Source organism: Callorhinus ursinus, unplaced genomic scaffold (genome assembly GCF_003265705.2).
Source record: "Callorhinus ursinus isolate GAN/ISIS: 27379988/994484 unplaced genomic scaffold, GSC_fseal_2.0 scaffold13, whole genome shotgun sequence".
Classification (NCBI taxonomy): domain Eukaryota; kingdom Metazoa; phylum Chordata; class Mammalia; order Carnivora; family Otariidae; genus Callorhinus; species Callorhinus ursinus.
The window spans coordinates 18,084,749-18,111,505 of NW_027397075.1; the positions used below are offsets into that span (position 1 = coordinate 18,084,749).

The following is a 26,757-nucleotide window of genomic DNA, read 5'->3' on the forward strand; positions in this document are numbered from 1 at the left end:
GGTCCGGAAGCGGCTCCAGGGGCTGCAGACAGGGGTGAGGGGCAGGGGCTGGAGGAGGGGGTCCCAGGCCATGGGAAGGCTCCAACTCCGAGCCCTGGGAAGCCACTAGGAGGGCTAAGCAAGAAAAGAGATACGATGTGATTCGCATTTTAAAAGATAATTCTAATGCATTAACAAAATGTCCTCTACACGTACAATGGAATATTCTTCAGCCTTAAAAATGAAAGCCTGACCCCTGCGACCCCGTGGATGAACTTGGAGGACTTTATACTCCGTGAAATGAGCCAGTTGCAGAAGGACACATACCGTGTGACTCCACCGATAGGAGGTCCCTCGAGGCGGTAGATCCAGAGGCAGAACAGTGGGTGCCAGGGGCTGGCGCAGAGGGGGTCTCGTTTCTTGGTGACAGAGTTCCAGTTTGGGAGTGTGAAAGAGTTCTGGGGAGGGGGGACAGCGGTGATAGTTGTGCCACAGCCTGAATGTGCTTGATGCCCAAGAACTGGACACTTTAAAATGATCAAAATAGTCAATGTTACGTTATGCATATTTTACTACAGTAAAAGAAAACTGATTTTTTTAATTTTTTTTTTTTTTTTTTTTTAGAGAAGCGGGGAGGAGGGAGAGAATTTTAAGTAGGCTCACGCCCAGCATGGAGCCCAGCGCTGGTCTCGAACTCATGACCCTGAGATCAAGACCTGAGCTGAGATTAAGAGTCAGACACTTAACCCACCAAGCCCCCCAGGCGCCCCAAGAAAACTAATTTTAAAAGATAATTCCGTTACTGGATTTATTACTGGACAGCAGTAACTGGGCCCTAAGAGAGGAGGCAGAGGGACCTTCTGAGCCCTCGGTGCTTGGCGGCCTGTCTGCAGGGCGGAGGCCTGGCTAGGCAGCATCGGGAGGGTGCGCGGCCGGCAGATTTGCCCACCGGGTCACTCAGGGCTCAGCCAAGGGAAGCGGAGGGGAAGATCGATGTGTTTCTGACCCATTGACCAATGACAATGACAGAATATGAAAGACAGTAACCAGAAAGCCTTCTGAGACAGATGGTGCGAGCATGCCCTTTGATGTTTGAATTTTCAGAATTGCCTTTAATACCATTGTCTTCAAAATGATATATCATTTTTTCTTCAACAAGAAGATTTAAAAGCCCGCTTGTAAGGCCACTGCACGTCTCCAAGCCCAGCATGTGTCGGGGTGCAGGACGGCCGGCGTCAAACCCGCAGTGGCTCTCAATCCAGTGGGGTCTGGTCAGCGAGCCCCAGCTGCTCCCCGCTCCCGGGCTTTGGTCTGACAGCACAGGGTCATAAATCTAGTCCCCAAGCAGGGTGCTTTAGGGAAGTGCCTCGTTGAACCCTGACACCACCTGAGGAGGCAGGGACTGGGGTCCCTATTTTGTAAGTAAGGGACGTGGAGTTCACCGATGTTGAATAAGCCGTGAACCTCTGCTCCCCACAGCTGGGCCCAGCCGGTCAGCCAGCCAAATGGCACTATGGGTGGAGCAGGTGGATTCTCCTGAGAGGGAGACATGAAGCCATCTGACAGCAACGGAGAGAAGTCTCCGTCCTCGGGGAAGAGGTCTTTCTGGCACCTTCTCCTCTAGCCCCGGCGCTGCACCCGGCCTCACCCCGTGGTGTTCCGGGGCTATTTGCGGAGGGAGAAGCCAGCTTCCCAGGCTGGGCTCGGGGAGGGTCAGCAGGTGAGGAGGGCCGAAGGTGCTGGAAGAGAACAGGCTCCCAGCCAGAGGTCCTCAGCTTCAGCCCCAGCTCTGCCCTCCCTGAGCTGCGCACCTGGGGCTGGGTATTTAGTATCTGGAAGCCTCGGTGTTCTGTCTGTAACACAGGGGTGGACACAGTGTCTACGCTGAAGGGTCTGTGTGAGCAGCAAATTAGATAAGGTGTTTGCACAGCTTTGCTTATCTGGGGAGGCGGGGGGGTGTCTGCTGGGGGCTCTGGGGGCAAAGGGCAGCAGCTAAGCTTCCCCCTCAGCCCTGGGCTCTCCCAGAGGACAGGAGGTCATGCTGTGGCATGCGAGGCTGCTTCTTAAGAACCCCTCACTTCAGAGCCATGTTTTGTCAGAGGCTGGAGAGTATCTTTAAAGACCCAGGGCCCAGGGATGTCTGGGTGGCTCAGTCGGTGAAGTGTCTGCCTTCGGCTCAGGTCAATGATCCCAAGGTCCTGGGATCGAGCCCCGTGTTGGGCTCTCTGCTCAGCGGGGAGCCTGCTTCTCCCTCTCCTTCTGCCTGTTCCTCCCCCTGCTTGTGTTCCCTCTCCCTCTCTGTCAAATAAATAAATAAAATCTTTAAAATAAAAAAAAAAGACCCAGGGCCCAAGTCACCTCCCCAGTGTCATTCCTCCTACATCCCATGCCCCCCCATGAATACGCCCGTCATTGACCTTCTGTGTCTGAAACCGCTGTAGCCGCACGCGGACACCTGCTCTTGCTACCAGCTTTGAGCCCCATCTGGGAGAAGGGCACCCCCACGGCCGCGTAGAGCAGAGCTCGGGGCAGGCGCTCACGGGCATCTGTTGAGTAAAACGGAACCAAACCACAGGGACATATCCCCATACAGGAGCCTTAACATGTGTCATTATGACACGAGGAGGCTGATCATGGATTATTTAGGGAGTATAGGAGACTGGGAAGAGAGGAAATAGTCCGTTTTGGGAAAACAGTAACCCGTACGGCCTCACGCTCATTCCTCCCGCGGCATCATCCTTGTTGTCACATAATGATGTTGCTTCCCTGCATACAATTTTTTACATCTGGCCTCTCTTAACAAGAGTCACAATATTCCATTCTTTTGTCTCAGCACCATCATCTACCCCGCCTTCCCACTTTACTCGGTTCGGGACTATCCATTTTCCCAAAAATCATGTTTCCAAAATAAGGATATAAAGAATTATGCCCAGAAGCTTTCAACATCATTTTTATCGGTAAACCCTATTTGTATAAATAGCATCTTAGGTGGAACTCTGCTACACAAAGCGATAGCAAAGATACTTCATTTGAATAATTTGTTTCCCAAATCAAGGTCCTGGCATTTGCTTGGGGTGACGGCAAGCACTAAGCGCACAAAAGGCACAGGGTGCTTGGGGGCCACACGGGCAGGAGTGAGCTGGAATATCACATCAGGGCAGACATTTCCCACTGACATGAAGTGAGGGGACCAGGCAGAAATAGCTATGTCAAAATGTACAAGACACAGCTACACCCCCAAAAAATATGTTTTAGAGCACAAAAATCAAGGAGTTGTGGATATGAAAGGATACTCAAATCCCCCAGCCGCACAGGAGAGCAAGTGGTTGGGAAAGAATTGTGTGCGGAGGGTAGTACTGTTACGGAACCCACGTGTTAGCGCCCAGCTCCCCCTGCTGGCAACGGGGGGCGCCTGCCTTCCTCACCAAGCCCAGGGGTGCTTCTGGCGGCAGGCGGTAGAGGAAAACAGAACCCTTTCTATGGGACCGCCATTCCTGCCTGCACTTCAGCTGCCCTCAGATTCTATTCTAGTAAACTATCCGCTTCCAGTCATTTTCCTCCACAACCTTCAAAGGCACCCAGGCCTACAAGCAAACATGTCAAACACACCCCATGGGATACACCCAGTGATCCACTGAGGAGTGCTGAATTCTATTTATCATCTTATAAAATGCATCATATTACTAGACTAGTGCATTCATTCACTCATTCAATACGTTATTTGCTGAGCACCTTCTATGCACAAGGCATTAACAGAGCAGACAGAAATCTCTGCCATGATGGAATTTATTCCCTATGGGGGGAGAGGTATTCAATAAGTAACTAGTATGAAAATTGGCAGTACGAGAAAGAACAGGCAGGAAAGAAAGATGTGTATGGAGAAGGGGTAGTTGCCATTTTATTTTTTTGAGATGTTATTTGATACTTTTTTTTTTTAAGATTTTACTTATTTGACAGAGAGAGACAGTGACAGAGGGAACACAAGCAGGGGGAGTGGGAGAGGGAGAAGCAGGCTTCCCGCGGAGCAGGGAGCCGGATGCGGGGCTCAATCCCAGGACCCTGGGGTCATGACCTGAGCCGAAGGCAGACGCTTAACCACTGAGCCACCCAGGCACCCAATTTTATTTATTTGAGGGCAAGAGAGAGCAATAGCAGGGGAAGCTGCAAAGGCAGAGGGAGAAGCAGACTCCCCACTGAGCAGGGAGCCCGACGCGGGACTCGGTCCCAGGACCCTGGGATCATGACCTGAGCCAACGCTTAACCGAGTCACCCAGATGCCCGGTAGTTGCTGTTTTAAATGGCGGTGAGAAGTGAGCCATCTCTGTGGGCAGGTGGAGAAAGAACATTCTGGGCACAGGGACAGGTCGGTGCTGAGCCCTGGGGGTCGAGTGTCTTCGTGTTAGGTCTCTTCAAGGCCGTGTGTGTGCTGGTTTAGATTAAGAGAGCTCCCCATGACGCCTTCCCGACCCATGCACTAGTGCCCCGAAGTCCAATCTAGCATGAGAGGTGGCTGGTCCAGACTGAGAAGTGTTGTGAGTCTAAAGCATACACCGGATTTCAAAGACTTGGCACAAAAAACAACAAAATCTCATATTGTTTACCTGTTGAAATGAGACTTTGAATATATTGGGATAAATGTTAATTTTATTAAAATTAATTTCACCTATTTTTCTCTTTTTTTAAAAACATTTTATTTATTGGGCGCCTGGGTGGCTCAGTTGGTTATGCAACTGCCTTCGGCTCAGGTCATGATCCTGGAGTCCCGGGATCGAGTCCCGCATTGGGCTCCCTGCTCGGCGGGGAGTCTGCTTCTCCCTCTGACCCTCTTCCCTCTCGTGCTCTCATTCTCTCTCAAATAAATAAATAAAATCTTTAAAAAAAAAGATTATTTATTTGACTGAGAGAGACACAGCGAGGGAACACAAGCAGGGGGAGTGGGAGAGGGAGAAGCAGGCTTCCCGCCGAGCAGGGAGCCCGATGCGGGACTCGATCCCAGGACCCTGGGATCATGACCTGAGCTGAAGGCAGATGCTTAACCAACTGCCAGGCATCCCAACTTATTCCTTTCTCTTAAGATTTATTTATTTTTGCAGGGGGCAGGGTAGGGCCAGAGGGAGAGGGAGAGAGAATCCCAGGCAGACTCCCTGCTGAGAGTGGAGCCTGACTCGGGGCTCGGATCTCATGACCCTGAGATCACGACCTGAACAGAAACCAAGAGTCAGACGCCCAACTAACGGAGGCACCGAGGAAACCCTCTTCCTCTTAATTTCTTTAAAATATAGGTTTGGGACGCTTGGCTGGCTCAGTGGGTGAAGCATCTGCCTTCGGCTCAGGTCATGATCCCAGGGTCCTGGGATCCAGTCCCGCATCAGGCTCCTTGCTCGGCGGGGAGTCTGCTTCTCCCTCTGCCGCTCCCCCTGCTTGTGCATGCACTCTCTGACAAATAAATAAATATTCTTTTAAAAAATAAAATAAAATACACGATTAAAGTAGAAATTGCAACATGTTACAGGGCTTGTAAGGAATACAGTTTAATATATATGTATGAAAACAAGACCATCAATGACAGGGATGGTAAATGGACCTATGCAGTTGCAAGACTGCTACATTTTATGTGAAGTAGTACATGAGCTCTAGGCCGACTGAAAAACTGAGAATAGATGTCATAACTCCTAGAGCATCCACTAAAAAATTATGCAGACAGGAAAGCTAAAAAGCCAACCAATTAAAATGTAAAACTCTAAAATAAACTAATCCAAGCAGAAAACAGTAAAATGATAACCCTAAATCTGACCCTGCCAGTAATCACAGCTTCTATTAATAAACACGAATTAAAAGGTGGAGTCTGTCCAGAACAGAAAGAAGTGTAAGATCCAATATGTGCTGTGTACAGGAATGCCACTCACTTTAAGTAGAAAGACAGAGAGAGGCAGAAAGTGGTGTATCACGCACACGGTACACATTAGAAGGCTGCAGGAGCTCTAACTCACCTCAGATACAACAGAATTGAACATAAAAGCTATTAGCAGAGATAAAGAGGGGAATTTCTTAACAATCAAATGGTCAATTCATTAGGAGGACATAACATAACCTAATAACAGGCCCTGAAAACATGAAGCAAAGTTGATAGAAGAGACAGACAATTGCACGATCGTAACAGAAGATTTTAACACCTCGCAACACCTGATAAGACACAAAAAATCTGCGAAGACACGGAAGATGTGAACAGCAATAGTATTAATTACGTAACCTAGCCGGTATTAGAGAACAAATTCACCCAACATTTTGGAGTACATATTCTTTTCAAGTGAATGTGGAACTTCACCAAGACAGACCATACATATACTGGGTCATGTTAGGAGTCTCGATAAAACTAAAAAGACTGAAATCATAAACACATTCTCTAACCTTGATGGAATTAAAGTACAAATCAGTACCAATAAGATATTTAGGGAACAAAACAGACATCTGCTAATTAGGCCATATGCTTCTAGATAATCAACCCATGGGTCAAAGAATTCACAAGGAAAATAGAAAATATTTACAACTGAATAACGAAAACACAACATATTAAAAATTGAGATGCAGCCCAAGTAGTGCTTAAAGAAAAACGTGCAACTTTAAACACTTCTACTAGAAAAGGCTAAAATCATGACCTATGACCTATCTTGAGCTAAAGAAAAAAGAGCAAAGTAAATCCACACTAAGTAGAAGAAAGTTAACGATAAAGAGCAGAAATCAATGAAACTGAAAAAGTTGAGAAAAATTAACAAAGCCAGAAGCTAGTTCTTTGAAAATCACCTCAAGAAAACTGACAAAGCCCTTGTGAGACTGACTGGGGAAAGTAGCAAACAGAAACCACCAGTCCCAGGATGAAAAAGCAGTTACCACCACGGCTCCTACAGATGTTAAAAAGAATAAGGAGGGACTCCTATGAACATCTCGTGTTCTATATGTGGTATGGGTTATATATTGCGCTCTAACAATGAAGAGCATTGGAAAACGTTATTAAAATCATGAGAGAAAATAGATTGACAGTACTGTACTGTATTGATAGAAAAAAAATCCATGTATAAGTGGATCCGTGCTTTCCTGACCTGTGCTATTCAAGGGTCAACTGTGTAACTTACATAATGACACAAGATGAAACCAAAAATCTGAATAGCCCTGTATTTATTAAATTAAATCTGTTCTAAAAAACCATCCCACGAAGAACACTGCAGGGCCAGATGATTTCACCCATTAATTCTATAAATACAATAATGAAAAAAGAGGAGGGTCAGAACTGGGTTATTAAAAAGTGAGCTTTACTATTGATAGGAGTAACGGCTGGGAGTCAACATTCTGCAGGTTACAAACGCCAGACTGTGAAGAACTAGGGAAGCAGCTCCGAAGACATTCATTTCTTCTTCCCCTTCAAAGGCTTGGCGAACAGAGCCGGGTCGATGTAGTCCCTCGCCAGGCCCCTGACAGAGAAGAGTCTGGCCGCGCGCTCTTGCAGGGTGCCCCCACATTTCAGTCCCAGGGCCGTGAGTTCACACTTGAGCCTGTCCAAACCCAGTGCCTCCAGCTCTGCCGCAGAGCTGAAAGCCAGCAAATCGAGGGTTTGCTGACCACTATCCTGAATGGGAAAAAGGAAAATATTAAAAACAGACTCCTCCCAATCATGTGGGGCGCCTGGGGGGCTCAGTCGGTTAAGCGTCTGCCTCCGGCTTAGGTCATGATCCCAGCGTCCTGGGATCGAGCCCTGCAGCGGGCTCCCTGCTTGGCGTGTGAACTACACCCGTTAAGCGCTCATGAGGGCCATCCACCCCAATTCAGGCATTAAAATGTGATCAACTTGCAGCTTAGAACAGATAAACTATGGAGCCAAGGACGCCCCCTGGTGGCAAAACGATACACATTCCAGAGTTTAAAGGGAAAAAACCAAAGGCCTTTTTGGGGGGCTGAGGCGAGCTTTGCTCTCATCCATACTTCTGGTTACGAAACAAAGCTTCGCACTCAGCAGCCGATGGGGAAAAGCACGTTTCATGCTGAGGACTTACTGAGGAACTGTGGCCATCGAGCTGCCCTGGCTCTGGGTGTGGACCCCAAACTACTCACTGTGTTTCCTGATGGGCTCCCCTCCAGTCTGGCGGCGGGCGCGCTCCCCCCCGCCTCTCCAGGCGCAGCCTCGGCAGCTCTGTCCGCATCGGCCTCCGCCTTGGGCTCCTGGGCTGGTCCCGTCCCCGCGGCCTCCTCTTCTGTGGGCTCTTCGCCCTCTGGCCCTCCCTCTTCCTCCGTGGCCACTGTCCTGCCCACATGCCCCTGAGCAGAGATCTGCCCCGACTCGGCACACACGTCTGCGGAGACAGCACACGCCGAGCCCGGCCCTGGGGCCGGCACTGGCTCCGGGGACTGAGAGGCTGCCCTGGCCATGGCCGCCCCAGGGTAGGGGCGGGAACACCCAGCTGCCGGCTCCACACCATCGAGGCCATTGTCTGCGGCATGAGAGCTCATTCCTGAAGCACTAGGAGCTCCTGCCCGGTCATCATCCGAGGTCTCCGAGCTGGACTCCTCTGCCGTCTCCAGCCCTTCCATGCCCAACCTGCCGGGAGCAAGAGAAAGGCTTAACACCACGCAAGGCTTCCCTGCTGGACAGAGTTACCGCTGTCCAGGGAACGGCCTCTGTCAGGATCAAAGGATCTGCTCGCTTGAGATGGACAGTAGCTAAGTTTCAGAGAAAGATACTCAGAAGTATAAACAGAGGGGAAAAAAATTCAGTGAGCCTGAAACCAACCATCCCAAAGTTCCAGAAGGAATCTTCTTTACAGTTGTGACTCTTGTCTTTTTTGTTTTTAAGAATTTACTTACTTATCTGAGAGAGAGCACAAGAGGAGGGAGGAGCAGAGGGAGAAGCAGACTCCCCGCCAAGCAGGGAGCCCGATGTGGGGCTAGATCCCAGGACCCTGGGATCAGGACCTGAGCCGAAGACAGACGCTTAATGACTGAGCCACCCAGGCGTCCCTAAATAGTTGTGAATCTCTTAAAACAAAACTGATTTTGCCTAAAGCTTTTTTTCCTATCTTGTTCAAGTCTCAATGGTTACAAATGTAGATAAAATAACAAAAACAGTTAAAAGAAAATCCTATTTTTATTCATAATCGCCCCAAACTGGAAACTACCCAAACTCTCAACAGAACGTATACAGATGCGACGATACTTGGCAACAAAAAGGACAAGCCACTGATACATGTAATACCAGCCATGGATTGTAAAAGCACTGTGCTAAGTGAGTGACTCCAGACACAGAGGGCTGTAGATGTTCTGGAAAAGACAGGACCATGGGAACAAACACCATGCCAGCATCAGCGCTTGCCGGGGATGGGGGCAGGGGGACGGGAATTAACCACAAAGGAGCACATGGGCAATTTTTAGGGAAACGGAAATAGTCTATATCTTGGTTACATGACTATATTTCTCAAAACTTCTAGATGTGGTCAATAAAGAAGTATGAATTCTTTTTAAAGACTATTTATTTATTTGACAGAGAGCTAGAGAGAGAGCACAAGCAGAGCGGCAGGCAGAGGGAGAGCGAGTGGGAGAAGCAGGCTCCCCGCGGAGCAGGGAGCCCAATGCAGGACTCAATCCCAGGACCCTGGGCTCACGACCTGAGCCGATGGTGGACGCTTAACGACTGAGCCACCCAGGTGCCCCGACAAGTATGAATTTTAGTGCATTATAAATTGCATCCCAATAAGCCTGATTCAACCCCCACCCCCGGCACAATCCCACTATCTTTTACTCTCAAAAACACTCAATTCCTATTTCAGAAAGAACACCCAAGATTCTCTTTCTCTACTGGACTTGCACAGTTACATGATCTTTCATTAACAATTATCTTTCTAGCCCCAAAGCAGAGGCCAGCAAGGAAGCAAGACGCGTCTGGACATCATTTTCTAGAACTTGCCCCAAGGGGAGTGAGCTAGTGGCCAACGGACCGAGTGGGCAGGGGGAGCGCCAGCAGCGGAATGGACAAGACAAGGCGCCGTCGTGCTTTTCAGCTGCAAGTGCAAAAGCGGGCCAAGCGAGCTCCGGCAGTGGCCACAAGACCTCAGTAACGACTGAAAACCCACAGAGAAAACAGAACAATCTGGAAAGTACAGCTGTGGCTTCCAGCTAGAATTTCTGAAAGTTAACTCTTTCAGCACCAAAGAGTCATTCAAGTATAAAGGCATTCCTACTTGATCTCTCACTAAGGAAAAGCCGTCCCTTCGCTTCCGTTCCCGGCACGCAGGGCAGAAACCATGAGAAGCGTGCACCGTGTGACAGCCGTGGACACCTGACGACTGAAGCACTCTGGAGACGTCCACGCTCCCACCAAACCTTACTTTAAAAAGTGTTTACACCAGACAGCCAAGAGGAAACGTCAGGTTGCACAGACCTCCCTGGGAGGACGATGAAGCGCACTTACCAAAAGCACTTCCTTTTCCCTGCGCTGGCTCCTCGGTCCGTTTTTGACTGGTGGGGTCTTTTCCGACTTTCACCGATTTCGGCCGAAACCATCTTGCTGGAGGCAGCCTGCATACCTAAGCAGAAATGTTCCCAACTCAGTTATGCCGTCAGAGGTGAGTATAACTGGAGACGTTACCAAGAGCATGGACGGCAAACACAGCCACATTGCAGTCTAAAGCTCGAGTCTGTTAACATTCCAAAATTTAATATGGCTAAAACGAGATTGGACTCAAGTTTACACAGGTTCAAAGTACTGAGCATTCGGGCTCTGGAACCAGGTTTTGAGAACACCAAAGGCCAATCTGTAGCCCTGGGCCTGACAGGTGCCTCCCGGCACCCCCGGACCTGAAGGGCCATCCCCTGCTACTCACTGCTTGTACAGTGTTACGTGATAATCTTTTGATTGAAAGATTCCTTATTATTCAACGGAACCCACAAGAGCCCTAGCATAATGCTTTGGATGCTTAAAAAAAAAAAAAAAGTTAATCATTCTCATTAAAAACCATTAGAAAAAAAAAAGAAACCGGACCTAAAACCAGAAGCATAAAAACAAGGCCAACACCCCTGAGGACTTGGTGTATCCCCACGAAGCACAAGTGTTCCTACCTGGGGCCCATGGGCGCCCAGAATTCCAGAGTCAAGTACACGACATACCTCATGTGTGCTCTTTCTTTTCTGGGGTATGAGGCAATACTGTTTATTGCTATTATTACTTTGAAAGATTTTACTTATTTTAGAGAGAGCACATGTGCGCGCAGGGCGCAGAGCAGAGGGAGAGGGTCAGGCCGACTCCCTGCCGAGCACGATGCCCAATCCCACGACCCCAAGATCACGACGTGGGCCGAAATCCAGAGTTGGACGCCAAACTGACGGAGCCCCCCAGGCGCCCCTGTTCTGGGTATTATCGAGGGGAGAGGTCCCACGGCTTTCCCCCGATTCTCAGTCTGTGACCCACGAAGACTCTGGAGAGACAGTGCGGCTTCCACAAGGCGCCCTCACGCTCACCTCTGAGCACGGAGTCCTCCAGGCGCTCGGCCATGTCATGGCACTGCTGCTGGTATGCGGGGCTGGCGAAGCAGTGCCGGGGCTCCGCGAGCTTCCGCTGCAGCCGCTCCAGGCGCTTCTGCTCCTTCTCGGCCTCCCGCTCAGCCTGCTGTCTCACCCACTCGGCCATTCTGGGACGGGCGGGAGACATGGCGCTGACCAGACAGATCACGCACACGCCTGCTGACACATGACGAGCCCCCACCCCCGACGAATCCACACTGTCCCGGGCCTGCCAGGAACCCCTCAGAGAGGCGCACTGGGCTTACCACCAGCACGCTGGGAGGGACCCCCCTCAAGCCCGACGGGAATTATTAAACGACAGAAAGAGCTACGGCCAAGAAGGAGTGAGAACACTTGTCTTCCAAGGCTACAGCTGGACATGCACGGCACGTGGACAACCACCACAGCCAGCAACGTGCGTTGCTATCGTCAAAGAAATTAACACAGCGGGCAGCTTACGCTTTCTCATGGTTGACATCTCGTAGCCTCCTTCCGCTGAGGTCCCGGCAAGCTTCTCGATTGGTTGTCTTCTCAATCTGAGCACCAAGCGCCCGGAGCATAGATCCAAACCCTGGGGCAAATATATTTGGAGAAAGCACATTAAAAAGCGTTCCAGGGGGGCGCCTGGGTGTCTGTCGGTGAAGCATCTGCCTTCGGCTTGGGTCGTGGTCCCAGGGTTCTGGGATGGAGCCCCACATCTTCTCCCTCTTCCACTTCCCCTGCTTGTGTTCCCTCTCTCGCTGTTCAAATAAATAATATCTTAAAAAAAAAAAAAGAGAGGGTTCCAGGATGGATAAATGCCAAATTTGTTGAACTTGCTATTATATCACAAGATTAAAAATGATCTCTCTGGGGCACCTGAGTGGCTCAGTCGGTTAAGCATCTGACTCTTAGTTTAGGCTCAGGATCGTGAGATCATGTCCCCACATCGGGCTACATGCTCAGTGAGGAGTCTGCTGAAGTTTCTCTTTCTTTCTCCCTTTGCCCCTTCCGTGCTCACACTCTCTCTCTAAAATAAATAAATAAATCTTACCAAAAAAAAATTTTTTTCTTTAAAAGAAAGGGACATCAAGATTCTGCCCAGGCATCGAAGGTAAAAATATTGATAAACCTGATTCAACCTTGTGCCTCTCGCCCTTCCTCTTGTATTTCTGAAATACTCTATCTGCACCACTGGGATTTTTTTTTTTTAAGATTTTATTTGACAGAGAGAGTGCGAGCGAGAGAGAGCACGAATGGGGGGGGGCAGAAGGGGAGGGAAGAGCAGACTCCCAACTGGGCAGGGATCTCTATGTGGTTCGATCCCAGGACCCCAGGATCATGACCTGAGCTGAAGGCAGATGCTTCTTCAACTGAGACACCCAGGCGCCCCCAATGGGGTATTTTAGAGGGCTTTACCCAGGGCCACAGATCCCAAGGTTCCCAGATTAATAACTTAAAAAATGTTATGGTGAGATTTTGCAGTGAGTTTCAAAGGAAAAGCAATTTTTTTTTTTTTAAGATTTTATTTATTTACTTGAGAGAGAGAGAATGGGAGATAGAGGGAATGAGAGGGAAGAGGGTCAGAGGGAGAAGCAGACTCCCCGCTGAGCAGGGAGCCCGACGCGGGACTCGATCCCGGGACTCCAGGACCATGACCCGAGCCGAAGGCAGTCGCTCAACAAACTGAGCCACCCAGGCGCCCCAAAGGAAAAGCAATTTTAAGTTGTCCCTGGCTGATACGATAAACTTCATTCTTATCGACACGATTTCAAACAGCAGGATGATTATAATGAGATGCCAGCCAGCTCTCTGAAAACCAAACCAAATCACTGTGGATTTTGAGAAAGCTTCGGGATGACATGTTAGTGCATCAGGAGAAATACCCAGAACTGCCCATATTCCAGTTTTGCTTTTAGTTTTTCTTCTCTATTCTTAGATATGTTCATACAACGACCTGAATCTACCCCAATCTGTAAATGGCTATACTCCACAGGCTGACTTTAGTCCTCCCTTGGAACTACAATGACCTGACAAAATCTTGCTAAAAAGCAGAAGAGGATTTAACTGTAATGATCGTCTCTCTTCATCCAATTTCCCCAAAGTTTTAGAACCTAATCGCCTAAAAGCTATCCTGCTGGCGAGGGTAGAAATTATAATCAGGGGCGCCTGGGTGGCTCAGTTGTTGGGCATCTGCCTTCGGCTCAGGTCATGATCCCGGGGTCCTGGAATCAAGCCCCACATCGGGCTCCCTGCTCGGCGGGAGGCCTGCTTCTCCGTCTCCCACTCCCCCTGCTTATGTTCCCTCTCTCGCTGTGTCTCTCACTGTGTCAAACAAACAAACAAACAAACAAATAAATACAATCTTAAAAAATAAATAAATAATTATAACCAGGCAATATATTCCTCAAAAAGAATAAAAGAAAAAATACTCAAAACTAGAAAAGTGAATAAAGGATTCCATATGGCAGAACAAGACCCGCACACCCCAGAGGCCTGCCCAGGGCTAGAGACTGCAGCTGTGACACACAGAGGTAGCCAACATGCGGGCCCTACCTCCTTTCCCACCACAGAGCCTGGGTTCCAAACTATACACAGCGCCATGCCGCACTCTGTCACGGGTGTCCACGAGGGATCCATTGCACTTCACAAAGAAGCATTCCACTGGAACATCCTAGAGACAAGTATGGGGTTTTTAAATGAGGTTTAAATGGGGTTTTTAAGTTTCCTGCAGGAAGGAGTCTAGCCCATTATGTTTTTATTACTCTGGTTATAAGCACATAGCATGTGTTCCATTAGTTATTGTTGGACTGAAAATCCGAAAGAAAAAAAGTCACTTCCTAGGACTTATTCGGGGTATGACTTTTTCCTAACACCTCATCATGATATGCACAAGAACTCGTCTTTTGGGTGAAGATAAGAACCGCAGGATCCCTCTCTTCTTCTCTGATAGGAAATCAGAGTCAAGGTGGAAAACTACACGGGGCTCAGACCCAGTAACTCTGCAAGGCCCTTTTTCTCTTGACTTTTTTTAAACTAGTAATATCAAGTGGCACGAGTTTAAAAGTGACAATACAGTCTGAAAACTGTAGATAAGGACAAGCAGGGGCAGGGAAGGCGTCAACGGCATGGGCCGCCTACACCCACATCAGCTGTAGCAGGTGGAAGGCCAGCTGGTCTCTTCTGCCCATGTCCCCGAGTTACAGCAGAAGTCCAAGTACCCCCACACCCACTCTGTAGATTTCAAACATTCTCAGAGCAAGTGATGAACAGAACATATGAAAGAAGACTCACACCAACAGAAAGGAAAAATGCACAACTGGTATCTTCCCGAAGTGGACACAATGAACGTTCGTTCCAGACCACATCCCACGGCCATTTCAAGGGGACCCATCTGTTCATTCAACAAATACTAATCAAGTTCCTACTAACTGCCAGGTACTTTCACGTGTTGGGATACCGCAGTGAATAATACAGCGAGTACAGACCCTGCCTCATGGAGCTTACGTTCCGGCGGGGAAAGACAGAACAACCAGATGAGTGCTATCTGATGGCCACGGTGATGGGCAGGCTGAAGGGGATGGCGTGTGTGGATGGCTGAGCCGGTCATCTGTCTAACACATACAGTTAGTCGAAAAAAGCCTCTCTGATCAAAGGTCATTTTAGCAGAGGATGAAGGAAAGGGAGAGAACAAGCCACATGGCTATCTGGAGGAAGAGCATTCCAGAGGGAAAGAGGGGCAGCAGGAATAACCCCAGAGTATTCATCGAACAGCAACCCGGCCAGCATGGCTGAAAGACGTCTGCCAAGGGGATAAGAAGGCCTTTAAAAGCCCATGTAAGAACCTTGGGTTTCACTCTGAATAAAGCCACTGTGGCGTGTGGCACAGATTGAGAGAGGAGTTATATTCTTAAAGGATCACTCTCATTGTTAAACTGGAAATAAGACTAGAGAAGCAGAGACATCAGTGACATTGGCTAGGTGAGCAATGAAGGCCATTTGTCTCGGGGGTAGTGACAGAAGGGGATGAGAAACGGGGGTGAAGTCCCCTAGGGCTCTGGAGGTGGGCAGTGAGAGCCACAGAGCAATGAGAGAGGAGTCCAAACATTTGGCTTGACTAACAGGAAACAGAGTTGCCATTTGTTAAGAGTGAGAAGCACGTTTGGGGGAGAGTTCCAGTCTCATTTTGGACGTGCTGGTTTGAAAGGTCTTACAGCCACATGGAGATGCTGAGGAACCTGGTGGGGACACAAGTCTGCAGTCTGGGGACAAGGTCTGGGCTGGAGATTTCCATTTGGAAGACATCAGCACGCCGGTAATACTCACCGCCCGGAGAATGGATGGAGTGTCCTGCAGGAGAGAGGCGGCTCCGAAACAAAGATCAGAAGACCCAGTCGCGGCCGCTCCAAGGTTCAGAGATCAGGGAGACAAGGAGGCAGCAGCAAGAGGAAGTGGAAGGGAGGCTAGTGAGATGGACGTGCGGACAAGTGAGCAAAGAGTGCCAAGGAGTGAATGTTGGAGTATGCCGACAGATGCCGACAGGCCCAGAGACAGGAAGACTGGAAACTGACCATCGGGTATGGCACGCATGGCAGGAGGTGGTCTGCCAGAGTGACGGGAACAAAACCCTGACTGGAGTACATTCCAAAGGAGAAGTTTTCTGTTCAAGGATATTTCCTATATAGAAAATTAGAGAAAAGGAGGTGACAGCTGAGAGGGATGGGGGCTCAAGTCTGCGCACTGGCAGGAATGATCCAGGAAAAAGGGAAGACACCGGGAAATGCAGTGGAAAGAGAACCAACGCCAAATAAGGTAAGAGGAGATGGTATGGTGCCAAGTGGAAGCTAACTGCAACTCATCTGTAGAATAAGGATGCTTCATTCACAGTAATGGAAGAGAAGGCAGAATGTATGGCAACGAGGTAGGGGCACTGGTATGAGGACGAAGAAGGTCTCTCTTGACTGCCTGTATTTTCTCACTGAAAACAAAGTATGGGCCTCGAGATGGGAGAAGTACTGGAGATTTTATTAAAGAGAGAAGAGGTCGGAGAGTCACCAGGAGAGTGAGAGCGATGAACTCGGCACTGCTTCCCAAGTCTTTTCACACCATGCTGTACAGAAAACACATCCGGGGGACACGGGAAAATGAGCAAAGCTCCTGAGGCACCCCCAGATTCTGCCCCACTGCCGGAGGGCTGCAGCAATCAGTATTTCCGCAGTCCTCCACCCCAGCGGAAGCCCACTCTGGCCTGGAGAGATATATAGCAGAAGTGCAACGCATCACGAAGGTCGTCCATGTTCGTGAATTTACGGTAAGACTGATTTGTGTCACTGCCCAGAGAGCAGGCAGAATCGATGGATTTAAGGTAACTGGCGTTTTCCCAGACAAATGCGCTAGCAGGAGAGAGGAGCAAAGGAGCTCAGACTACATGCAGTCATGTGATTAACAGGAAGGACTATTCCTGTCTGTAAAATACTGTCCACTTTTAAGAGTTGTACAGATTAAATAAGGTATGTATGTACCTCGTGTTTTTTTATGTTTATGAATGAAAAGCTACTTGAGCTTCTCTCAATATTTTCTGTGCCTAGTGGGTATGTATTTCTAAAAATCTAAACAACCTTAAAAGACATTAATGTGAAGGCAGAAAGATTATTATATACACCATACTTCGTGTCCAAACAGAATTGCTTGTTAAGACAACTGATCAACAAAATTGCATTTTCTACTTAAGATTCTTATCAATAATCACTAGTAGGAAAAAAGGATAAAGGAAATTTAGAATCAATTTAAGGGTCTTTGACCATCTGCGTTTTATACAGTACTTCAAGCACAAAGTAGTGTTCGTTTTAGCCCAATCAGCCTAAGGCCACCAAAGACAAATGTGTAGTTCACGAAAGTCAAATTCATTGACTCACTGCAACAAGGCGGGGGGGGGGGGGGCGCTGCAAACAAGAGGAATCCTTGGGTGTCTCACAACCAACAAAAAACAATTATTATAGGATTTGGGGCAAGGGTGGAGTTTAGGTGAAATTTAAATGAAAGTGTTTTGAGAGGCTCAAAACAAAGCAGAGCTGTGTGTAAAAAGGGGCAACATCAGGTGGAGACTGTGAAGTAGATTGGATCCAGACCTGTTTCCTTGGAAACGACAAAGTTAAGATAAATATGGAATGTTGTGTTCAGAAACTCCTAATCTGAAGCTCTGCACCTGGGCTGGAAATTTAGAGTGCTTTCTCTATATCAAAGTGACTCAGAGTCTCAAGGCAAGAGTGGGATGCTTCATTCTCACTGATAAAATTTCAAACAGCAAAGTGTCTTGTAGTCTATAATTTTCCGGATCAAGGTTTCTTAGTGAATCAGAAAGCAGCAGACTTCCAAGGGAGTCATTATGACATTTTACAACTGCACCATGTCCTCGGGAGAAATACTGTTTCCTATTAACTTTGCAGCTGGCTGTTATCTGTGTCTGTTACCCTAGCCTGAAGAATAGCAGGGCAGATTTTTACTTTTTCTGTGGACTCCGACACTGACCTCATCCTGTGTCAGAATAATTTTGTTTCAGAACGCACAGATGTGAAATTGAGCTATTTTAATTTCTTCCAGTACCTCATCAAATGCCCTATTATAAGTTTCTTGTTTCTGTTCACAAATGTTATGGTCCTATTTCTTGAGCACCTGACAGAACCACCCATTTATATTTCTTCCTTCCTATTTAAAATTATTTTTCCCAATCCTTTCATAATTAAGATCCTATTTTTTCTAGTCATTTTGGATCAACTGTCAAGAGATAAAGAGTTATTTTCAGACATATTAAAATCCATCTATTTTGTAAGATATTTCCCCACCCAGATGGTCAAAAACAGTTCTGACAGTTTCTAGACTGGACTGCAGTGTAGAAAGACAAATGGGGAGGCTGAAAAACCACATTATTTGCACAGACACGTTGCTTTTTCATGGACCCGTACAAATAGAGATTCGGTTTCCACTGCAGTGTTAATATGTGTGAAGCCTATAAATAACAAGCAGAAGAAACAGACTAGGGAAACAGGGATGAAGGGAGGTTATAAAGAAAAACATACTAGCTGCCATCTTGCATCCCCACGTGTGTGCACCTAACCTCAGCTGGTCCACCCACGACCCCCTGAGCGCCAACACTATTCCCCGGCGCAGTCCCACTCGTGCTCCAACAAGATGAAAGAAACTATCATGAACCAGGAGAAACTCGCCAAGCTGCAAGCACAAGTGCGCACTGGTGGGAAAGGAACTGCTCCCCAAAAGAAGAAGGTGGTTCACAGAACGGCCACAGCAGATGATAAAAAACTTCAGTTCTCCTTAAAGAAGTTAGGGGTAAACAATATCTCTGGTATTGAAGAAGTGAATATGTTCACAAACCAAGGAACAGTGATCCATTTTAACAACCCAAAGTTCAGGTGTAGCTTGCCGAGAACACTTTCAACATTCAGGCCACGCTGAGACAAAGCAGCTGACAGAAATGCTCCCCAGTATCTTAAACCAACTTGGTGCAGACAGTCTGACTAGTTTAAGAAGACTGGCTGAAGCTCTGCCCAAACAATCTGTGGATGGAAAAGCACCACTTGCTACCGGAGAGGAGGATGATGATGAAGTTCCAGATCTTGTGGAGAATTTTTTTTTCTATTTTATTTATTTATTTATTTATTTTTAAAGATTTTATTTATTTGACAGAGAGAGCACAAGCAGAGGGAGAGAGAGGGAGAAGCAGGTTCCCTGCTGGGAAAGGAGCCTGATGTGGGACTCCATCCCAGGACCCTGGGATCATGACCTGGGCTGAAGGCAGCCGCTTAACCGACTGAGCCACCCAGGTGTCCCAAGATCTTGTGGAGAATTTTGATGAAGTTTCCAAGAATGAAGCAAACTGAATTGAGTCAACTTCTGAAGAACACAAAACTTGAAGAAGTTACTGGGAGCTGCTATTTTATATTATGACTGCTTTTTAAAATTTTGTTCACGGATCTGATAAAATCTGGATCTCTAATATTTTTAAGCCCAAGCCCCTTGGACACTGCAGCTCTTTTCACTTTTTGCTTATACACAATTCATTCTTTGCAGCTAATTAAGCTGAAGAAGCCTGGGAATAAAGTTTGAAACAAGGTTAATAAAGTTCTTTGCCTAGGATATGGTTTTATTTTTTATTTCATTGACACTGATTTGTACACAGAAAGCAAAGTTGTTTATAGAAAGCTAATCATGGCATGTAATATGGCTGGTAACTGATGAAATTTGATTAAAGATTTTAAATGGCCGTATAATATTAAAAAAAAGAAAAGAAAAACATACTAGAGCAAGGGCCAAAATTAAAATTAGATTTGGGGAGATCACCAAATTCTTTGGGTAACTGAACAGGTTTAATGTCTCACTGCTGGGAGAAGCTCGCTGGCTTGATAATTCCGTAAACCACACATGTAACTTTAGAAATCCGTGACAGTTTTTCAAAAATATGCCCGGGCAAATGTGACCATCAGAGGATCAGTGAAAACAGCTCAACGAAAGACCCCGAGAACCCACGCCCTCCAGAGGACACGTGTGTGAGTGCTCGGACCAGAGACCAGATGAACCCACTGCCCTCCCCAACCATCCTCTGGCCTCGGTCTGGACATGAAAATACTCCTCTACGTTGGAGCCAACAGGGCTGTGCAGTGGACAACATGCACATCATAGAAGCACAGGATGAATGCAACGGAAACGGAAGGAAATGCGCCCTAAAAGCCATCTGCGCCAAATGCCTCATTTGCATACGAAGAAACCACGCCAAGGGTTTCTCTTCGTCCACACCGAGGGCGGGACTAAGCGCCTGTGAGCCGAGGGGTTCTTCCCCCTCCTGTGGGGACACGAAACCACCGTCACCCCAAAACAAAAACAAAGCAAAGCCTCAGCATCAGTCTGAAGCACCTTAAAACTGGGGAGCCCTCATCCTCAAAAACTGAAAACCCCAAGGAACGGACGCGCCCCCGACCCATCCTCTCCCCACCCAATCCTGCCCCCAGTCCGCCTCGTTGCCCTTCCTTCCAGGAAGCGCGAGCCTCACCCGATCTTGGCAGTGTCGGTGGATTACATCTCGTACGGAGCACCGGGCCGAGGCACATCGCACGGCCTCGCAACCGAAGCCGGGACAACGAACCCACACCTGCGGCGCGCCGTCCGCCATTTCAGCTAGCTCCGGGATCTCCGGGTCCCGGGGACAAGGCACCGCCCCTCGCCCAGCGCGCCTTGATGGCGTCACGGGGCCTTCCGCGCCCCGCCCCCACATCTTCCGCTCGCCCCGCCCCTCCCCTGGGGCTAGTCACGTGAGCCGGGCCCCCGCGCTGTGTCGTGCCGCGCCGCGCCGCGCCGCGCCAGCGGGAGAGGGGAACAGGAAGGGCTTGGAGGAGGCCGATAAGGCGGTGGAGCGCGAGGGCGAGGCGTTGCTAGGAGACACTGGTGGGGCGGAGCTCGGGGGACTGTGTATAAAAGGCTGGCCCCGGGCCCGGTTTCGAGCGTTCTGGCCGCGAGCGATAAGGCGGTGGTGAGGCGTCGCCCCGCAGGCTCCGGTCGCGTCCCTGGCGTTGCGCGGTCATTTTTGGGTCGCGGGGAGCAGAGACTGGAGGAGGAGCGCTCCCTGGGGGCGCGAGGAGAGGCGCTGCAGCCTCGGAAGCGGTGGGGGCGGCCTCCTCGGCCCCGGAGACGCCCCCCGCCCCCCCAGGGGCCCGGGAGCGGCGGCGGGAGCTCCCCGGTGGCCAAGCGCGCGCCCCCTCGGTCTCTGCCGGCCGCGCGCGGTGCCTTCTTCCTTCCTCCTGCTGGCGCCGTGTGCAGGGTGCTTGGCCGCGAGTGAGCCCCGCGGGGGTGGGGGGGGCCAGGGCCATCGGGCTGCCGGTCCACGGCCCCCACACTCGCAGTGAGGACGCCTGGCCGAGGAAACTCCACGGAGGCTCCGAAGTCGCTTTGTGGCGGCGGGAGCACGGCTGGAAAGCCACGGCCTGTGAAGTTAGGGATTCTGACTGTTGTCTTCGCCTCACTCGCCCTGTAGGGAAACGGAAAGAAAGGGCCTCGGTGGGACTTCTTCTGGCGCAAGAAAAACGACCCCAGATGCTGAGGCCGTGGTGCCTGGAGACCAGCGCTTTGCAGAGTGGCTCTCGCGGTGACCGTGGCTGCACGGAGTCCCGGGGTGCCTCACCAAGTACAGAAAGGCAGTCCGGACCCTGGACAGCTCGAGCCCCCCTATACTCCCCTCCACGCTCTCCGTCCCCAGTGTCCCCGAACAAGCCACCTCCAGAGATCCAAGCCCCAAGCCTCTATGTTTGTTCACCATTTCTTCCTTCTTGGGATTAAAAAAAAAAAAATGGTTATTTCAAAGGTCTGGGGGTCTTCCTCTCCGCCCAAGTAACCAGACAAAAGAGCAGTTTAGCTTTACACGTTTTTGCCTCGGTGATTTGTACATGTAAGATTAATTCGTCCTCTTCAGTAAGGAAAGTCCACGTCGTTTATTACTAGCATTCTATCTCACCCTTCTGAAACCCCACGTCTGAATGAAATTGTTCACCCTTTATCTCCTGTTGCATTTAAATTCCTATTGTCGAAAAAATCCTAAGTACTGAATAGGCATTGCCATTTCAAACATGAAATAACTATTGTTATTAACGATTGCCTTTTCAAAGATGCATATTTACTGAGCAATATATAAGCTGCTCCTAAACTTTCACACTGAACATATAGCACCATGATGTACACCAGGTAGAAGTCAAATAAATATTAATTGGATATTTGATGAATCACTAAGGTAGTAAGTCAAATTATTCCCAACGTACGTCTGAAGAAATTTATTTTGCACTAGTATAGCACTTTCTATCCTAAGAATGCAGACTTCAACTTGGATTGGTGGTTTTAAAATTCATTTAAATAGTCCGGAAACTGAGGACCCTAAAGTCAGGGCTATAGCCAAGAACACATCGGTAGAGAAAATCTAGAAATACAGCTGAGGAGCTGGGTGGCTGAGAGTCTACAGTAGTGTTCAGTAGGCACTGCTGTGTGGCCAGACTGGTCAGTGGTTATGGAAAAGTAGAGACAACTTCTGCCACCTTCCCCACCTCGTAGTGGTAGGCAGGGAAGGGACAGGAAGGCACATTAGGGTTGGGACCAGTAGGTGGTGAGTGGGTGGAGGCCAGTTCCTTTTTCAGCAAAATAGTGTAGCTGCGCTCTTGGGACCGTCTTTGCTGTCCTTTCCAGTAAGCCCACACTTTGTTCCCGCCCATCTCCTCCGAAAGATTGACTCTAGCTCTACCTTTGCTTTTTGAGGACTGGTTCCCATGCAGGGAGGACACTGCAAGAGCATCCTGAGGCCATGTGGAATAATTGTTCACTGCCAGGAAATGACAGCTCCAGACAATGTTTGTGTGGCAACCCATGACAGTGGCTCAGTTGAGCCAAAACGTCATGCTGGTCTGCAAGAACAGGAAGCAGGGCTATCCACTCTGGCAGTTTTTATAAATGACAGCGAGGCTCCCAAACTAGTGAATTTGCAGACTATATCCCTGTGCGACAGGCAGGTCACACTTCTGTGCTTTCAGCCACGTTCACGCTCAGAGGCAGGGACAGGAGGTCGTTAATGCCATCTTTAGGACAAAAGACAATGGTACAGCCCGCTCCTCCCGTGCCCCAAACGCAGAAGTGCTATAAACTCCTAAATTGGCAAGCGTTGCCTTATAGATGGTTCCAGCCCCAGGAACAATGAGGTCAGCTCCTAGGATGGAAAAACAGCTTCTGGATAAGAGCTGTGTAGTCCACACTGGGGGGTGGACGGTGTGGGAGGTGGAGCTTGAAGCAAGGACCCGAGGCATGTGGCTGCCAGAGAAGGCACAGCTCCACCCTCCTTCCTGTATTGGACAGAAGGAACCCGGACACGTCAAGGGCGAGGTGGAGTTGAGAGGTGGAAGAAGCGTGTGTTTAGCCCTGGTGCTGGCAAGGAGCTTGAGAAGGCGGAAGTGAAGAGTAGGATGGAGGTGTGGGGCCGAGGGAAGCAGCTGGACCCACAGCCAGTGCTGCGTGCCTCAGAAGCCCACCTCTTTGGAGGCGTCAGCAAGAAGAAAGATCTTCATGCGGGCGGACTTACATCAGTACACACTGTCCCTCCTGGTTGCCCCGGATAGTACCTTGAGCATTGTATTGTTTACCTTGGGTGGTTGTCATTCTCAGGTCTCCATCAAAGAATGCTGTTACGCGGAATAATGTTAATTTCAGTCGTGCCATTCACCGTGCCAGAATTATAAAGCAAAATTGGTGGAGCACCCGTCTTCCCTACATGTGGTATTTTGGCAGTGGAATGTTTTCAACATTGACATTCAATTTCCTTCTTGTCAATAAAAATCCATACTTCTTTATGAGTTCTGCATGGCCAAGCCATTCGAAAGGGGATTTTCTGCCTGGGAAAGTCAGAGGTCTGTAGGAATATTTTGTAGTCATTTCACATTAGAGAATGTTCACTGTATTAGGGTTTTCTAGAGAAACAGAGCCAATAGAGTGGAGAGAGAGAGAGAGAGAGATACAGGCACACAGGGATATCGTGGGCTCAGTTCCAGAACACCGCAATAAAGCCAATATCGCCAGAAAGCAAATCAAAGGAATTTTTTTTTGTTTCCCAATGAATATAAAGGTTATGTTCATACTGTCAGGTGAACTTCTTCCAGAATTGGGGTCAGTCCTCTCAAACCCTGCTGCCTTATCAACTCAGTTTCTGGATCCTTCGTTGTCATTTCAACGATCTTCATGGCATCTTCACCAGAATACATTCCATCTTGGGATCAAGTTTCATCATGAGATCGCAGCCCGTCGGTCCCATCCTCAGGCTCCACTCTTGATTCTAGTTCTCCTACTATTTCCACCCCATCTGTAGTCAGAACGCACACAATCTTTGTCAATTAAGTTTGCCATCCTCTATGAGCATTGTTTTGGTGCCCCAAAACAATTGCAATAGTAACATCGAAGATCACAGATCACCATAAAAAATATAATAATAATGACAAAGTGGGGCGCCTGGGTGGTTCAGTCACTTGAGCATCCGACTCTCAATCTCAGCTCAGGTCTTGATCTCAGGGTCATGAGTTCAAGCCCCTCATTGGGCTCCATGCTTAGCGTGGAGTCTACTTAATAATAATAATAATAATGATAGTAATATGATAATAATGACAAAGTTTGAAATATCGTGAGAATTACTAAAATGTGACACAGAGACATGAAGTGAGCAAACGATGTTGGAAAGATGATACCAAAAGTCTTGCTTAATGCAGGGTTGCTACAAACCTTCAATTTGTAAAAAACGCATTATCTGCCAAGCATGAGAACGAGGCAGGCGGGTTTTTTAAATTTTTTTTTTAAGATTTTATTTATTTATTTTAGATAGAGTCATAGAGAGCTTGAACGAGCAAGCAGGGGGAAGGACAGAGGGGGAGGGAGAGCAGCAAGCACTCCCTGCTGAGCGCAGAGCCCAACATGGGGCTCAGTCTCACAACCCTGAGATCACGATCTGAGCCAAAATCAAGAGATGGACGCTCAACCAACTGAGCCACCAGGCACCCCAGTGGCTTAAGAAATTCTTTCTTGTTATAAAGAATTAGCTCACCCTCTGCCCCCACAATTATGGAGGCTGACAAGTCCCAAGATCTGCAGAGTGAGTCAGTAAGCTGGAGCCCCAAGAAAGCCAAGGGTGCAGTTCCAGTCTAAAGGCAGGACAAAGCTGATGTCCCAATTCAAAGGCAGCGAGGCAGAAGGAATCCTCCCTTCCTGGGAGGTGGGTCAGGTTTTCTGCTCTAGTCAGGCCTTCAACTGATTGGATGAGGCCCACCCACATGTGGGAGGGCAATCTGCTTTACTTAATCTACTGACTCAAATGTTAACCACATTCAGAAATACTTTCACAGGAACACCCAAAATAATGTTTGACCAAATATCCAGGCACCTCATGGCCCAAATTGAGATAAAATCGACAATCACATCCACTAACTGGGGTATATCTAATAAGGAAATAGCCTTCACTGTTTAATTTTACTTTGGCAACTAAAGAGAAAATATTTGATGAATAGAGACTGATTAAAAGTCAGATGTTTCTTGCTGCCTGGAGGTTTCATTGTGTGAACTCGGGAAACTCATCTGACTGCTTTGGGCGAGCGCTTGTGAATGGTTACAGAGCTACACTAGGATTGTCCTTAGAATTCGCCTTTGTATTGTAAGGTGTGGTCAAAGTTTGTGCTTGTGCAACTCTTGAAGAAGTTTTTGAACAGATGGTGTTAGTGCCTTATCAATCATAAGGCCAGTGGTCATTAGGCAACTGATTTAGGATTCCAGTTTAAATAACTTAACTAAATTTATTTTAATAACGCAGCCATCTGGCTCACTCACCTACCTAAAGCACATTTTTATAACGTATTTATTTATTTAAGAGGGAGAGAGACAGAGAGAGTGAGCCAGGGAGGAGTAGAGGGAGAGGGAGAAGCAGACTCCACACTGAGCACAGAGCCCGACACGGGGCTCATTCCCAGGACCCTGAGATCATGACCCGAGCTGAAATCAAGAGTTGGATGCTCCACTGACTGAACCACCCAGGCGCCCCTAAAACACATTAAAAAAAATAAATAAAACAAGGGCGCCTGGCTGGCTCAGTCGGTGGAGCGTGCAACTCTTGATCTCAGGGTCATGAGTTTGAGCCCCATGTTGGGTGTAGAGCTTACTTAAAAAAATGAATAAAACAGAAATAACCCAAAGGCCCCTACACAGCTAAAGTCTGCATTTTGCTCAAAGAACCCTAGGCTCTTCTTGTTTTAAAAGGATTGTTAGAAGTGTGGTGGTCTGCTTAACAGCCTACTGAAAGTTAGCAAATTAATATGAAGTCCATTACATGAAGTGGGGAGACAAGAGGAGCAGATTGCAAAAGGGGGGGGGACGATGCAGGAGACCGGACAGAGGCAATGATGAGAAGAAACAGTTGGTGGCCAGAGTGATATAAAAAGACAAAGAAAAAAATTAAAAATAAAAAGACAAAAACAAAGCTGACACCGCCGTTGGGCAGATTCTGGGTATCAGGTCAAGAAACGTGGCATACCCCAGTGGACCCTAAAGGCATTCCTATATCACAGCAGAGTGAAAGCATGGGAGAAAATGCCAAGAATCCTGAATCCTGAAGGAAAGGCTCAGCTATGTTCAGGGTGCCCTAGTTAAGATGGCAAGGCCGTGTGATACACATCCTAGAAGTCCACCAAC

General features: G+C 48.4%; 1 protein-coding gene across 1 annotated transcript; it reads right to left on the minus strand.

Annotated features, from left to right (window-relative positions):
* Positions 1-7,135: 7,135 nt before the first annotated feature.
* SDE2 (SDE2 telomere maintenance homolog) lies at positions 7,136-20,733 on the minus strand. The gene is made up of 7 exons (XM_025877898.2): positions 20,561-20,733; positions 14,056-14,173; positions 11,980-12,091; positions 11,479-11,648; positions 10,433-10,547; positions 8,083-8,566; positions 7,136-7,600 (listed from the first exon to the last, which is right to left on the minus strand). The coding sequence occupies exons 1-7, from the start codon at positions 20,678-20,680 to the stop codon at positions 7,379-7,381; spliced, it is 1,341 nt and encodes a 446-aa protein (XP_025733683.1). The 5' UTR covers positions 20,681-20,733; the 3' UTR covers positions 7,136-7,378.
* Between the last annotated feature and the right edge of the window lie 6,024 nt (positions 20,734-26,757).

Bases quoted from the DNA above. Each gene is read 5' to 3' on its own strand.
- SDE2 (XM_025877898.2), bottom strand. From the start codon at position 20,680: ATGGCGGACGGCGCGCCGCAGGTGTGGGTTCGTTGTCCCGGCTTCGGT. The intron at 10,548-11,478 runs GTGAGCGTGAGG...ATTTCTGCTTAG, and splicing joins GGAGGACTCCGTGCTCAGAG to GTATGCAGGCTGCCTCCAGC. The intron at 7,601-8,082 runs GTGAGTAGTTTG...TTTCCCATTCAG, and splicing joins GGAGCCCATCAGGAAACACA to GATAGTGGTCAGCAAACCCT.